At 50.0% G+C, this 14,643-nt stretch overlaps 1 protein-coding gene across 1 annotated transcript in view; it reads right to left on the bottom strand.

The window, feature by feature from the left end:
• Positions 1–14,643, bottom strand: part of Dpp6 (dipeptidyl peptidase like 6) — a 613,823-nt gene that overhangs the window by 3,158 nt on the left and 596,022 nt on the right. The window contains exons 18-22 of the mRNA XM_028774777.1: positions 13,494–13,592; positions 10,183–10,252; positions 8,611–8,805; positions 4,666–4,720; positions 1,316–1,427 (exon numbers count right to left, since the gene is read on the bottom strand). Coding sequence (XP_028630610.1) covers positions 1,316–1,427; positions 4,666–4,720; positions 8,611–8,805; positions 10,183–10,252; positions 13,494–13,592 — 531 coding nt within the window. The remainder of the gene's footprint in view (positions 1–1,315; positions 1,428–4,665; positions 4,721–8,610; positions 8,806–10,182; positions 10,253–13,493; positions 13,593–14,643) is intronic.

Raw genomic sequence — 14,643 nt, 5'->3', positions numbered from 1 at the left:
CCTGTTTCTGCCTCCCAAGTGCTGGGATTAAATCTATGCACCACCATTCTGGGCTTAAACTTTGGGTGTTAAAAAAATACCTTCTAAATCTTCTGGGTCATGGCATAGGAGTCAAACAGTGTGTGTGTGTTTGTGTGTGTGTGTGTGTGTGTGTGTGTGCGCGCGCATGCTCACGGGTGGCATGTGTGCTATGCTTAAATGTGTCATTTCTGGTGGGTTTCTCTAAGTCAGCTCAGGTCTTGGTTCTGCACATGACCTGATGTGTACCAGGTGACAGAGAAGGAGGCAGAACTCCTACAGTGTTGCCAGGAAAACCAAGGATAAAGGAAGGAGTCACCTCAGTGTCACAGGGTGAGTTAAGAGGGTAATGAATGGGACTTCCCAGTTGTGGCTCATCAGGACCCAGGTGGGTTGGGGAGCTATGCAGGGACAGTGCCTGCCTAGCATGCAGGAAGCCCTGGGTCCTATACTTAGCATTGAAAAAGGGGTAGGTGTGGTTCAATTCATGCCTATTTGAATCAAGCAGAGTTGGAATAGCATGATTAAGAAATTAAGAAGGTCTCATTGAGTTTGAACAATCCAACATACAACCATGTTCTCATAAGAAAGGTTATCAGGAGTCGAAGCAGGAGTTTCTTATGGAAAAGTCAATGAAATTTGCATTAAAGCTGTGAGCCTCTGGTCCTTGAACCTCAGAGGCTGCTAGACCAGTGCCCTACCCAGCTCTGGCCTGATGCATGGGGCCTACAGGTGCTAAGAGAGGGCACATGGTCCACAGGAGGCACACAGAGAGGAGGTCAGCTCCCACAGTACTCCAGCAGACCTGAGACAAGAATACTCCAGGTTCTTGGCATCACTTAATATGGGGTCCCTTGGGGCTGGCTCACAGCCTGGTACCCTGGAGCCCTGAACAGAATGTGTATTGTCAGAGCCACTTAGCCCTTTGTGTTGAGTATTGTCAAGCCACACACTGACAAAAAAAGGGATGGATATCTAAAGAGAGGACAGTTCATGGCCCAGGACTCTAACACAGTGTAGTCTGAGCAGGGCAGATGAGTCTACCTGGCCAGATGGCTCCCTCTCACCCTAGGTAGTCTGGACCCCACAACAAGTCATCCTGACAACCTGTCTCCCAGCTCTGGTCCTGCTCATGGGGAGTTTCACACTGCATACTGATTAGAGACTTCCCTTCTGCCCCAGGGCATCAGTATGCACTGGGGTGGGGTGGGGGTGCTTGTTATTGGGCACAGAGATGCTGAAGAGAAAGATGAGGTCATGCTGCAAGCTCAGCCCTGGGTCTTATCGAGGCCATTACCATAGAGTTTGAAGTCTGTTATTGGAGAGAGCGCAGAGCCGCAGGTGAAAGTCTGACCTTGATTTTCTCCCTTGGCTGGGAGGATGTAAGTGCTCAGGTACCCACCATAATCCTAGGAGAGACAAGAAGGAAGGAAAGAGGCAAGGGGCGGGGTTACCCTCCACAACTCAGCAGGAAACCAGCCCCAGTCCAGGAAGGCCAGCCTCTAACACGTGTGTTCATACAGTTTTTTTTTAATTGAACTTTAAATATTCTTGTTGGGCAATAAATGAGACACTAAACAGCTTCCCATGTGACATCGTCTCTTCAGGACCCAGTGCCCAGGGACCCAGGTTAAGTATGCTAATGACATAGAGTGTAATCTCTACCTAGGATGGTGACAAAGGAAAGCTGGTGTCCAGCATTCCAGTCCAGCTGACCGCCCATCGTCCCTCCCACTTCCTCACATAGCCAGTGCCTGTTTCTGTGATCTAAGGGAAGGTGAACCAGGGCCTGGATGGGTGGAGAAACAGGCCTGTCACTCAGGGCTTCATGAAACCCTCATGTGTGTCCTGCAGGCAGAGTGAGCCCTCAGCACCCATGTGGCCTGACTGCTGGGCATGGGGAACACCAGCTTGTTCTCCTAGCTGAAGCTGTACTCCGCCACTGTGTGGCTCCTTTTAAGTATTACAGGCTGCTGAGAAGAGTCAAGGGGAAGGGGATGGAAGTGATGCTTGCCTGAGCACAAATGGGCTGAGAGAACCAGGGAACAGTGGAGGTTACAAAAGTCTTACATGACTGTCTACGTGGGTGTATTCGTGAGCATGTTAGAGAGGAGGGGGCAGGTAGAGGAAGATGGAGAGGGAGAGAGAGGTGAACATTTGTGAGCTTGTGTATATATGTGACCATATAAGCAAAGGAACGTAAGAACATGTATGCATGTGTGCATGTATGCTTACGTGTATGGGCATACAGCTGAAAATACAGTTGCATGTGTATGAATGTATTGTGAGCCTGTGTACTTATGTGAACATGTGACTACATGTGTGTATGAGTGTGTAAATATTGGTGTGGTATAAACATGTATGTGTGAGAGTGTATGTGCACATATGTAGCTATACGAATACATGTGTGTGCATGTGTGCAAATCTGGGTGTGCTGACCATGGCAACATTGGGTGTGGACAACCTCACAGTCGATGAAGCCTGGGTAACATCCACATCATGCCAAGCTCCTCGTTGGTTTGATAGTGTGTCCATTTTGTTATACTGTACTGTGGTAGTGGGTTTTTTTTTTAAAGCAGGGCAGGAAAGTCTTGTCAATATTTTAAAATAACAATGAAAGTTTTTCAGTTTTCTTTCCTTCTTTTCTTCCTTCCTTTTTTCCTTCCTTTCCTCCTCCTTTTCATCTTCCTCCTTCTCCTTCTGTAGACAGGACTATTTAGCACAGGGTGGCCCCAGACTCTCCTTCCTGCTCTGTAAGAGTCCCAAGGGTTATAAATGTGCACCACCACATCCAGCACATCATTTTCTAGGAAGTAGTATTTTTTTTGTCAATGTTCTCTACATGTTCCTATAAGCCATTCTGGCCAGAGTGGACAGGAAACGGCTCATAGATGTCCCCTTGTCTGTGAGGAGCAGGCACTTCTGCACAGGGTTCTGTGGCCCTGAGCTCCCTCGTTGTGGAAGGGAGGGATACCTAGAGCTAGGGTGCATGAAGACTCACGTAGCTCGTGAGGAAACAGGAGGAAAGGTCACAGAAGGCTGACGTACTGAAAGAATTGATGGCACCTGGTGGGACCGTTCAGTGCAATAATAGTAAGAAGAATTGACGGTCCATGGCGAGTACCCTGGGAGAAGGGAAGTGAGAACCCAAATTGAAGGCTCACAAAGACTCTGTTTAAGACATGCTTGGACAAAGCACAACAAACCCCAGACAGACCAGGCTACTAAGTGAAGTGTGACCCCACTCAACAGAACTGGAAAGGATAGATCCATCAAGGCTGCATGCTTGACTCAGGCTGGAGATGAATGGTATCAGAATGTGCTTGGTTCTTCTCCACATGACACATTCGGCTGCCTGTGTACCCAGTGGGCTATACTTTGGTAAAGCCCACTAACATCCAGAAGACCCTGGGCCAACTGTGGCCAGGGAAAGTGACATGGCCCCAGTGGGTAGGACTGTCTGAGGCAAAGGAAGAAGGCCGGGCTAGCTCACCTTTGAGCTGGACATTGGTGTGTGTTTGGAGAGAGTGAAACTCAGTGAAGACACAGGTTCTGGCTCTCTCACTTCTACCATCCGGGTTGTTGGGAAGTCAGTGTGTAAGGATTAAGGGGTATGGTGAGTATTGACCCCCAGATAAGTTTATCAGTGATCTAGCTGGCTCTGGGGTTCTCACAGGCAGTGTCTAGAACAAGTCTTGGGGGCTATCTCCAGGCTCTGTTCTGTTTCTGAGCCAAGAAGAGAGTCCACTAGAGCCTCTCTCTGTGGCCTCATCTCTGTGGGTTCAGATGAAATGACTCTACAGGTTCATGTTTGGAGTGTTATTCTGGGATACCATGGAACGTTCTGGACATGAGCCTAACTGTCAGGCATTGGGCCGTGAGTTCCCTCTTTAAAGAAGAAGGGCTCCTGGGGTCCTAGCACAGTTGTTAAGATGCAAGGCCACAGCCAACCTTCCATCCTCAGTCTCTCTGCTTTCTCTGCTTCCCAACCCTCACTCCAGAGGTAACTCTTCCTCTCACTACCACAGCCGCTCTGCCTTCCCAACACGGAAGCCATCAGAGATCATTTCTCCCTCAAGTAGCTTTTTGTCAGGCAGTTTTGTTTGGTAAGGGCCATGAATAAAGTAATTCAGTAGTGTTGGGCTCTGTTGGGCCTGTATCTGGAGTCTTGCACACAATGCTGTCAGGTCCCAGGATACACTGCTTCCTAGTCTGTGATGTGTATTCTGATGGTGACTGCTGGGCTGCCCTTAAAGGGCTGTGCTGGGGGTGAGGCAGGGTGTCCAGAGCCATGAATTTTCTGAGAGGAAGGGGTCTCCAGCCTCTAGGTTGTATGAAGAGGAGAGGGTGGCCTACTAGGCCACACAAGTGGCCCTTGGAGACCTGATTCCCATCCCTGGGCCTCTATGACAGCCCACAGAGGCCCACCCAAGCCATGTGATGAAGTGCCAGGTGGAAACTGCTCTGCTTTAGCCATGGGAAGCCACAGCCTTCCTTCCCTCTGAGAAAACATGAGGATTAATGCGGCTGGTGTGCCCAGCAGAGCTCACCAGGCCCTGCAAGGAAAGAGATGGGGGCTCCCAGGGAGGTTCATCCGGTTCTGTGCTCCAGGGCTGACAAGCCCAGGCTGAAGACTGTGAGACTCACCTTCCCAAACACAGCTACCCGAGTCTTGTCAATGTACTGCTCCTTCAGCATGGTTCTGCAGACAGAGGGGAGAGAGGGAGAGAGTTCATGAGGATCTTCTCTATTGCCTAAGGTCTACAGCTATATTGATTATCCAAAGCACGCATGAAGAACCTCTTCAAACTAGAAAGGATCTTGGCATTCTAAATGCAGTTGCTTATTGCTTTTATTTGTGTGGCGCTCACAGTATATTTACACCCGAAATGCATGGCACCCTTGTGAGGCTTCTCCAGAAACTTCCAGGTGAAACGTTGGAGCACCAGGGAGCACCAGAGACCTTGGGCCTCTCGTGCATTCCCTGCCATCTTCTCTTCTGCAGTAAGGTGCTGGGTTATGTGACTGTCCTTACACAGGGGACTTCACACCCATCACGTGGGCTCCAAAGGCATATGAGTGGACAAAGGACTTTCAGAGCTGGAGAGCATCAGGGAGTTACCACAATGGGTGGTGTCAACCTTCTCCTTCCACACAGAAGATCTGCCCTGAGGTCTGGTGGTGCCAAGCCTTATGACCATTGCTGGGCTCTTGTTCTGTGAGCTCCTGGGTTGAGAAGTGATATCACTGATGTTTGTCTAGAGCATGTTTGCTGTTGTCTTTGCTCAGCTGGTGAGCTCACTCCTTGTTTTTAGAGAATGAGAGAAAAGGGTCCTTATCTTTTTTATCCCCAAGCTCCGACAGGGTGGCACCAGGGATTACGTGCTCACAGGTTGAGTCCAGAGGAGTCAGGATGTTATTTCTGGGCTCTCCATGACAGGGAGGAGACAGTGGGCCTCAGTGTCAGATGGGATGAAGTAAGAGCAGGAGAAGACAGGGAAGGGAACTAGGCAGGAGGGCAGGAGGCAAGGATAGTGCTCCTAAGAGCACCCTCCATCCCCAGCCTGTTGAGATGCTACCTCACTTTCCCTAGGCAGCCTGTCTGGTGCGGTGTGGGTTACAGGCAGCCATCTGCTCCTCTTCCTTACAGACAGAAGCCAGTGTTCACTTGTCCCTGTCTTTCCTCGGCCAGGGATTATCCCACAGCCAGAATCAGGGTCAGCTGGTCTCCTGGAAAGCCAGCTTGCTAGCTGATGATGCAGAGCCTTACAAGTGTTCCCAGGCCAGGCTATCTTGTGCTGGTGTGGGGCAGGGGTTCGGGTTCTGGATCCTGCAGGGTAAGTGGAGGGAAATGAAGAGAAGGTTCCCAGGATATTTTGGAGTCAAGGAGTTCTTTCTTCCTTTCTTTCTTAGAGTTTTTGGAAGTGTCTTCTGTGTGCCTGACCAGCTTACATCAGAAGACTGGAAGCTAATGTTAGCATAGTCGTAGCTATCCTGAACTGGGAACAGTCTCTTGAAGTGAGTCTGTCCTGCTTGGCTGTATAGATGGAGAGAGCCTGGATCTTTGTTGACACTGTTGGTTTGTTGGAGCTTCAGGGCCATGGAGCTCCTTGCCTTAAAAGCAAATACATGTGTGTGTGTGTGTGTGTGTGTGTGTGTGTGTGTGTGTGTGTGCGTGAGAGAGAGAGAGAGAGAGAGAGAGAGGGAGAGAGAGAGAGTTCTGTCAAAAGCACCCTCACATAAATACCTTCTCTGATTGTTGGGTTTTTTTGAGCTATTCTTCTCTGTGCCTTCTTATTTTGTGTGTATAGAATTTTTGCCTGCATGTATGTCTGTGCACTGCATGCATGTAGTGCCCTTAGAGACACATCAGGCTTTCTGGAGTTACAGACAATTCTGAGCTATCAGCTATCATATGGGTGTTGGTTATTGAACCTGGGTCTCTCGGAAGAGCAGCTAGTGCTCTTAGCCTCTGAGCTATCGCTCCAGCCCCATGTGGTTTCTGCCCATGAGACATATGAGGTTTGAAGACATCATCCTGTTGCTCTTTTTGGGCTTTGAGTACTTGCTCCTTGGGTGCTGGGGCTATGTGGAGAAAGTATGGAACATTTTGGAGGTGGGTATCAGATGGTGGAAGTAAAGCACCGGAGTGGGCTTCTGAAGGTTGTAGCTCAGCCTTGGTTCCAGCCTTGCTGTGTTTCCTGGCTGACCACCATATGAAGAGTAGCCTCTACACGTTCCTACATCCAGGAATCCTGGCATGCCTCCCCTGTCATGACAGAACTGTGAGCCAAATAAACCTTTCCACTCCTGGATGGCTTCATCTGGCACTTTGACCACAGCGACACAAAGATAGCTAACACTCCTGGAGGAGAAGGCCCTTTGAGTTCTTTAAAAAGTGTACTTTGGAAGTCAGCCGAGTCTTCTCTTCTGGAGCTCTGAAGCTTCAGGTGTGGGAGACCAGCTCATTGCAGACTCTAGCACACACGGGAGCTCAGTCAGTGCTCTGTTCTTCCATCACACCCAGGCCTATGAACACACCCACAAAAATGGCCCTTGTCACAAGGCTCGTTCTTGTTCTTCCATGTCTGTGATTCTGCAGGGTGGTGGGACTGTCTTCAGTTCACTCCCAGTGCACACACTTGGGTTTTTGGTTTCAGACCAAGGATAAGGGACTGAGGTACTTATCTTACATAAGAAAGCAAACCTGGCCTCCAGGTTCTCCCAGCATCCCTCACTCCCTACCTGACATACCCTGCCCTCTACCCTGAACTTTCCAGCCAAGGGGCTGGGCTGCCCTTTTTCAAGAGGCTCTTCCCTATATAATCCACATATTTTGGTCCCTACCTCCCCCCGCACCCCATATGAGTATTTTTTCTTTCTCTTTCCCCCTCTCCTCTCTTTCCCTTCCCATGGAAACTTCATTGACCTCCTTCCTTGGGGCCAGTAAACTTGCCTGAGAGCAGCTTCCCAATAAACCTGTGTTTAACATATTCTGATCTGGCTTGAACTGGTTCATTTCAGCAGCAGAGAAAATAACTCATCACTGGGTGCTATGTGACCTTCGAAGAGTGAGCCTGGAGACCAGCTCCATCCTGGCACAGGTGGCTCGTGCTCCTTTACCATGTCTATGGCGATGCAAACCATGATTTTGAGCATCTGTTCCTTGGCATGGGTTTTTTTTTTCTCTTCTTGGTGGCAATTGGTGGGTCTCACTGACTTGGTGACAGCTTGTGGGAGAAGAGTGAGAACAGGGCACTGCTCAGAGCCGGGCAACATTTCTGACCAGTCACCCACACATGCACAGGGTCCCCTTCTTTGTAGCAAGGTGAACCCTGGTGCTTCCCCTCCCTACTTTTGCTTGCACACTCTCTCTGGTCTTTCTTCTGTGCTTCCTGGAGACGACCGCACACCCGACCGCAGAAGCCACAGCACAGAGAAGCCAGGCAGACTGCAACGGTTAAATGTAAAATGTCCTCCATAGGTTCAAGTGTTCCTAGCTGGGCAGCGTATTTTGGGAGATTTTAGGTGGTGGAACCTCATTGGAGGAAGTAAGTCACTGGGAGGTGGGCCTTCAGGTTTGTGGCCCAGCCACACTTCCTGTCTTCTCTTTGCTTCCTGATCTGTTGAGATCCAAGGAGATGCAACCAAGATTCTTCCTACCATGGTCACTGTAGTGGACCCAAATAAGCCTCTCCTCCCTGAATCTGCTTCTTGTCCAGGACTTGGTCACAGAGATAAGAAAAATGATCAATACACAGGCCTTGCTCAGTTTCAGCCTCTGGCTTTATCCTTAGATCAGTTCATCACAGAAGCTACCAAGCAGTACAGAAGCCAGGAGAATTCTGCTGGTGGTCTCCCTGGAGACGTGCATGCAATTGTCTACTGGGCTTTGTGAGTGCAAGCACGAGACGTGTGTATGTTTGTGTGTGTGTGTGTGTGTGTTGTGTGTGTGTGTGTGTGTGTGTGTTTGTACAGCAGGAGCATCCAGCAGGCCCCAGGGGCAGCCCCTGCTGAAAGCATCTTCTCTACCTTCCCTGCCCCACCCCTGCCCAGCCAGCATGGCTGCTCCTGGCAAGCATGGCTGCTTACCTCACGGCTTCCATCTGGTCCTTCTCCTCCAAGAAGCCTAGCCGCCTTCGTACTTCATGCAGGAGCTTGGTTCCCTGGAAGCCGCTGCCTCGGCCGTCACACTTGACCACCACGGCTCCATGGCTGCTCACCAACACTGTTTCCCAGGTCACCTCAAACCTTTCCGACACGCTCTGACTCCCCGGGGTACCATCCCTAGAAGAGATAGGTTTTCAGTGTGCTGCATGGTGACTGGCAAATAGCACATCTGAGAAGCTTTCTCATAGGGAGCTATGTGTCTTTCCCTTTACCTAGTGCCCTATGCCTGTCCAGAGCCTCAGACTCTGCTGTCTATGGTGGGCGAGTATTATTCACATACCCCTCAGAGAATCCTATGGCACCACAGTCATCTCAAATGTGTGCATGCATGCGTGTGCACAAGCATTTAGGCCAGAGGTCAACTCTGGTGTTATTCCTCAGGCACTATGTGACTTGTTTGTTTTGTGCTGTTGGGGTCTCTCACTGGCCTGGAACTCAAGCAAGGGGGCTAGGCTGGCCTAGCTAGGAGGCCCAGGGACAGTCCTGCTGTCTTCCCTGGGGCTGGGATTATGGGGCATGTCACCATACCTTACAATTTTTAAAACATATTTCTCGGGATGGAATTCAGGTCTTTGTTTGGTGTGTCACACACTTTAGCTATGTCCCCTGAACTCTGGTGAGCATTTCCAACATGATGGAGTTCTTCCTGTCTGCTTGGGGTTTGACGCAACTTGATCTGCTCCCACCCTCACGTCTGTCACCCGAGTGCCCAGGATGTAGGATTCCTCCAGCCGATCCTTGGTTTAGAAACCTTCTTTATGGTTAAGTTGGAAGAAATAACACCCAGGCTGGCCCGGTGACTTTCCCACATTCTCTCAGAGGCAGGCACTTGGAGCTCTCACTGTGGGGAGGGGGCATTGGACTTGGCTCTTTCTCCTCTAAGGACACCATGCTGTGGCTTCAAAGCACTTCCAGTGGAAATTTACACCAAGGGGAAGCAGCTCATGCTGTGGACGGATTCGGGGAGGACAGATATGGGGTGGGGGGCACTCTCGTGTCATCATTACACATCAGTTAAGAGCAAGGATGTGTTCTGAGAACTGTACTTTTGGGTCACGCTGTTGTGTAAATATCAAACTGAGCTATATGAAGATGTCACTAGATGATACAATCTTGTGGGACCATGGTTTTATATACTTGTCAAGGTCAGAAATGTTCTCGAAATCTCACTACAATGATAAAAACATACCACTGATGCCTGGAGGCCCCACTGTGCTACCTCTAGGAGATCTTCAACAGTTACCAGAAGAGCCCATCCTTTGCTGACAAGCCAATCTGTCTTAAGAACTAACAAATAACATCATCTACTCTACTTCTTCCCTGAAGGGTTCACTGTTCCCTTTTCTTGCACTGATGAGTCTCAAGATGGCATCTGGAGGAAGGGTGGGGGGAGGAAAGGGGGGAGGGGAAAGAAAGAAAGAGGGAAGGAGAAAGGAAGGAAGAAAGAAAGAAGAAAGAAGGAAAAAAAGAAGGAAGAGAGGCAGTCATACTTACACCACGAGCAGTAAGGGGTAGTGGGCTGTGTCCGTGAAGGTGGCTGGCTTCAAGATCTGCACTGGCAAGCCTAGGGAAAGGGGGAATACAACTAGGTCAGGGGCAGCTGGGGCGAGGGATTGACTAGCATGTACCCTGGTTCTGTTTCTTCATTTCTGTGGATGCCTTGTGGGAGGGAAAGGCATGAAGTCCACAGAGGGAGCTTCCATGACAACTTCTTGTGGGCCCTTGGACGGGTCACTGGCTTTGTCGCTATCTCTGGGCTGGAACTCAGATTCCACCTTTCACATAGAAGTGTGTGAACCTCCTCAGGTCCCACAGGTACTTGCTGGTGGCAGAATTCCACATAGAATCACCGAGGGGCAGCCCAGCCATGTACTAGGATGGATAGGTTTACCTTTCATTTTATGTGTACATGCGTTTTGCTTGCATAGATATCTATACATGCCTGGTGCTGCAGAGGCCAGAACAAGGTGTTGGAGCCTCTGAAACTAGAGTTACAGATAGTCGTGAGCTGCCCTGTGGGTGTTGGTAATTGAACCTGGGTCTTCTGGAAGAGCAGCCAGTGCTTTTTAACTGCCAAACCAGCTCCACAACCCAAGTGGGTGGAGATTTGTGAGTAGTTTGGTTCTGGGAGAGGAAAAGACTGAGGTGAATTGGCATGCCCAGGTGAGAGCATACTGAACTGACGGAGAACACCTCTCCACCATGACTTGCAGGTTCTCACCAGGCAGGGATGACTACCTGCTAGATCCTCAAGGACAGGACCCTGGGGGAGGAGTTGGGAGAGCTGTGCTCCTGTGGCCATTGAGGTCACAGGTCCTAGGTGTCATGAGATGGAGGGGTGGGGACAGTAAGAACCAGGAAATTATCCCACACCACTTTCTTTGTTCACCCTATCTCCAGAACAAGCCTTCTGCCCCAGCAGGGATGTGTTTATTGAGAGTAACTACAGGCCAGATTACCAGAGGCCCAGCAATTAAAAGGGAATTAGTGGCTTTCTAGTGCAGTGACTGTAGACACACCCTAGCCCTGGCAGCCTCCTCTGAAGACTCATCCCAGCCCTGGCAGCCGGCTCTGAAGCAGCCCTTTCATTATTGACCCAGCCTGACTGCTAATGGCTTGCAAATTGGATCTGTGGCCCAGGGACTGGCAGAGAGGCAGGCAGTGCAGGGTATCACAGAGATATCCACAACACATGATGTGGTTACACTGCAGGGTGGACCTTGGGAAGTAGCTGCTAGTCTGGAGATTACACTGAGGGAGCCACACTGAATGCCACTGACTTTCCCAGAAGCCTCATTTATCAGTGGAAATAAACAAAGCTGTAAACAGGTCTCCGGAAAGGGTCATATTTGCATTATTTAGACTGTTTGCTCCAAAGACTGGCTTCTGTGTCAGGCCTTGGTGGACCTGGCCGTCGTCCCTGGTTCCCTCTCCTGCTGCAGTGCTGGAGACACATGGGGGCAGGGCTAGTGTTAGGGAAGGTGAGGATGTCTGGGTTCAGAATTTGGAGATGGGATGGCAGCAGCAGGCAGAGTAATGAGGAGGAAGGGACATTGGGAGCTGGAAAGGAGTGGAGCTCTCACAGGGAGATGAGTCACACTGGCACCCAGCTGCAAAAGCCTGGAGCAAGGACATGTTGCACCAAGGCACAGTGGCGTGTTGGAGACAATATCCAGAGCATAAGCGCAGTTCTCGGTCAGAGTAGACTGAAACATTCTCAGGCGACACTTTCATGTCTTCCCTTGTTCCCTTCTCAGAGCTGTGACAAGAAAAGGTCTCTGGTCTGGGAGTGTTGGAGGGAACTGGACTCACAGCCCAGCCTGTGTCCACATGTGACTGACTACAGAGATGGATGGAGCTCCCTCCTGGACATCAGGGACAACACAAGCATTTCTGGATGTAGTGTGATCGCACATGATTTGATAGGGACCTAGGGTGCCTTGGTGAGGGGTCTGGGGTGGACTACATGTCTTGGTGAGCTGCTGTCGTATCGTGTCTCCCTTGGGGTCCTGTGAGAAGGGGAGTCCACAGTGGCTTCCCTAAAGCATGCTTATTCTTGCCTAAGGTGTGTTCTGGATAATGCTCTGATGTCTATGTCAACCCAAGGCTCACTGAAGGGACAGTTTATAACCCATAACTCAGTGCAGGCAGCCCTCCTACACAACTTGGTTCATCCTCTGTTCTCTGGACACCCACACAATTTGCTTTCTGTTGTAAATGAGTTGACCCACTGTATTCACTGTGTGGTCCCCACTGTGCCACTTGGGGTCCTTGCTTCCTGCTCCTGGGAGTGTACAGCCTGCAGGTGGCTGCATCATATTTAAGCTGCAGGGCAGAAGGGAATACACACACACACACACACCAATGATCCAGTGCCATTGACTTCACCAACAAGCCACAGCAGATGCAGGAATCTTGGAGATGGCTCTGGAAAGTACCCACAAGGCATATAGCTCCACCTGCCTCTCTAGTGAGTCTTGTCTGCTCTCCCTAAGCCTGGCCACCCTCGCCTCTCGAGACAGAGCTTTTCCAGTGACTATGTATCAGACAGAATCCTCCCATGAATTGAGGCCTGCCCATGACTGCGGAGATGAAGGCCAGAGGGATATGAGTGAAGGACTTTGAGTACCTTTGAGCTCTGGGGGATCTAAGCAACTAAGCAGGCTGTGCCCATTTGCTAGAGAACCTAGAAAGGAGAGGAAAGGAGATGAGGCTTCTTGGACACTAGGCTTTCTCTGGGGTTAAGGACAGTGGGCAGCAACGATTCCAGGGTCAGCCAGTGTGAACCGGGAAGCACATGAGGTTTTGGTGACTTCCCAGCTGCTGTTTGCTGATTCCAGCAAACAGGCTGGCTCTTATAGTCCAGTTCTGAGGCAGCAGTCGTGAACTGAGGCAGTGTGTAAAGTATGGTAAAGGAGGCACATGAGGCAGAGTGTGAAGGAAGAGAGGTGGGAGGGGGGCAGTGTCAGGGATGCCTGGGCAGTGCTGACACCCTCTGGATGCATTTCTACAATTGCAAGACCACTTCCCATCATCCCACAGCCAGCATGGAGGTAGACACTGAGCAAGGAAGACAGCATAGTTCAGAGGACAGAGGTGTTTTCCCATACGTGGAGATAAGAGGAGAGGTTCTGTCCTGCCCTCTTCAGGAGAGGAATCATGAACTCTGCGGTTTTTGCTGTCACCAGATCATCTTGAGGTTGGGCACAGTGAGCTGGCGATAGGTTGGTAGCCAGGCTGGGAGGACCTGGTAGAGCTGGAGCCTCTAAGGTTGACCTTTCAAAGGGCAGAAAGGCAGTACTTACTGTAATCTTCTACTTCAATTTTCCGGTATTCAATCTTAGGCATCTGCCGATCGTTGATAGCCTTCTGCACTTGCTCGTTTGCTTCCAAGTCAAACATTCCTAGAGGTGAGGAAAGAACACATTGGATTCTGGGGCTTAGATGGGAGAGTTGGGGTGAGGGGTTTTCTCACAAGCCTCCTACACTACTTGACACAAGCAGCCCTGTGGGTTGCTTGCTGCTGTACCGAGTGAGAAGATGAGATATCAGATAGTTCATTCAAAGACCTGGAGTCCTAGTATCAAGTCAGGAGCCCGGACTGATCAGAGGTCTCTATGCTACATCCGCCTACCTCGTTTACGACACACATCTGTCTTCAGTGTGGCATTGGTGTGATCCACTGTAAGTCTATTGGGTTCAAGAAAAGCAATACCACTTATCCATGGGGGAAAATAGCCACACTGACCAGGCAATGTCAGCAGAGAAGACGCTGGACTGTTAACCTTTATCAGTCATCCTACCCCCAGATTTCTTGCTTTAACCTATAAGGTATCCAGTCCTTAGAGACTTGGGGTTGGTGACCATAGTCACAGATAGCAATGTTCCAAGAGTAACGTTTTGCAACTCGAGGGCCTACCCTTCCTCACGCAGGTGCTTAGGTTGACTCTGTATTGAGGCTTATCCGCATGGCTCTTTATTTTCAGGTTACAACACACAAATGCCACGTTAGAAATTTCTTCAGATGGAAGGGATGAAGCCTATTTTGCTCACCTGCTGAAATGTCTGTGTGACCCTATTCCAGCAGCATCTCATACGTAATAAGCCCACAGGACTTCCTTTTCTTTTCTTTCTGTAAGTTTACATGTAGGGTTTGGTTTGTGGCTCAGTGCAAAAGGGAATTGTTTTCAAGGGACTCCGCCTTTAGCTTGTCCAGTTTCCTGGAAGGCTAGTATTAGAAAATGTTTTAAAGCCATGGTCCTATGAAGAATGGCCCATGTCTCTCATGAGCCCTTGAAAAACAAAACTGCCCCACAGTTATGTTTCTTGAAGGCATCAGAGGTTAACCCGTGGCTGCCGTGGGTAACACACAGCATCCTTGGGAGCAGGGATGGTGTTCTTTTGGAAGGGTGGGGCAGGGGGCAGTTCCTGTGCCTGTGATGAGCTGATAAGCAG

The sequence above is a fragment of the Grammomys surdaster genome, unplaced genomic scaffold (assembly GCF_004785775.1).
Source record: "Grammomys surdaster isolate TR1022 unplaced genomic scaffold, NIH_TR_1.0 242, whole genome shotgun sequence".
Taxonomy (NCBI): domain Eukaryota; kingdom Metazoa; phylum Chordata; class Mammalia; order Rodentia; family Muridae; genus Grammomys; species Grammomys surdaster.
This window is presented reverse-complemented; position numbering and strand designations above follow the sequence as displayed.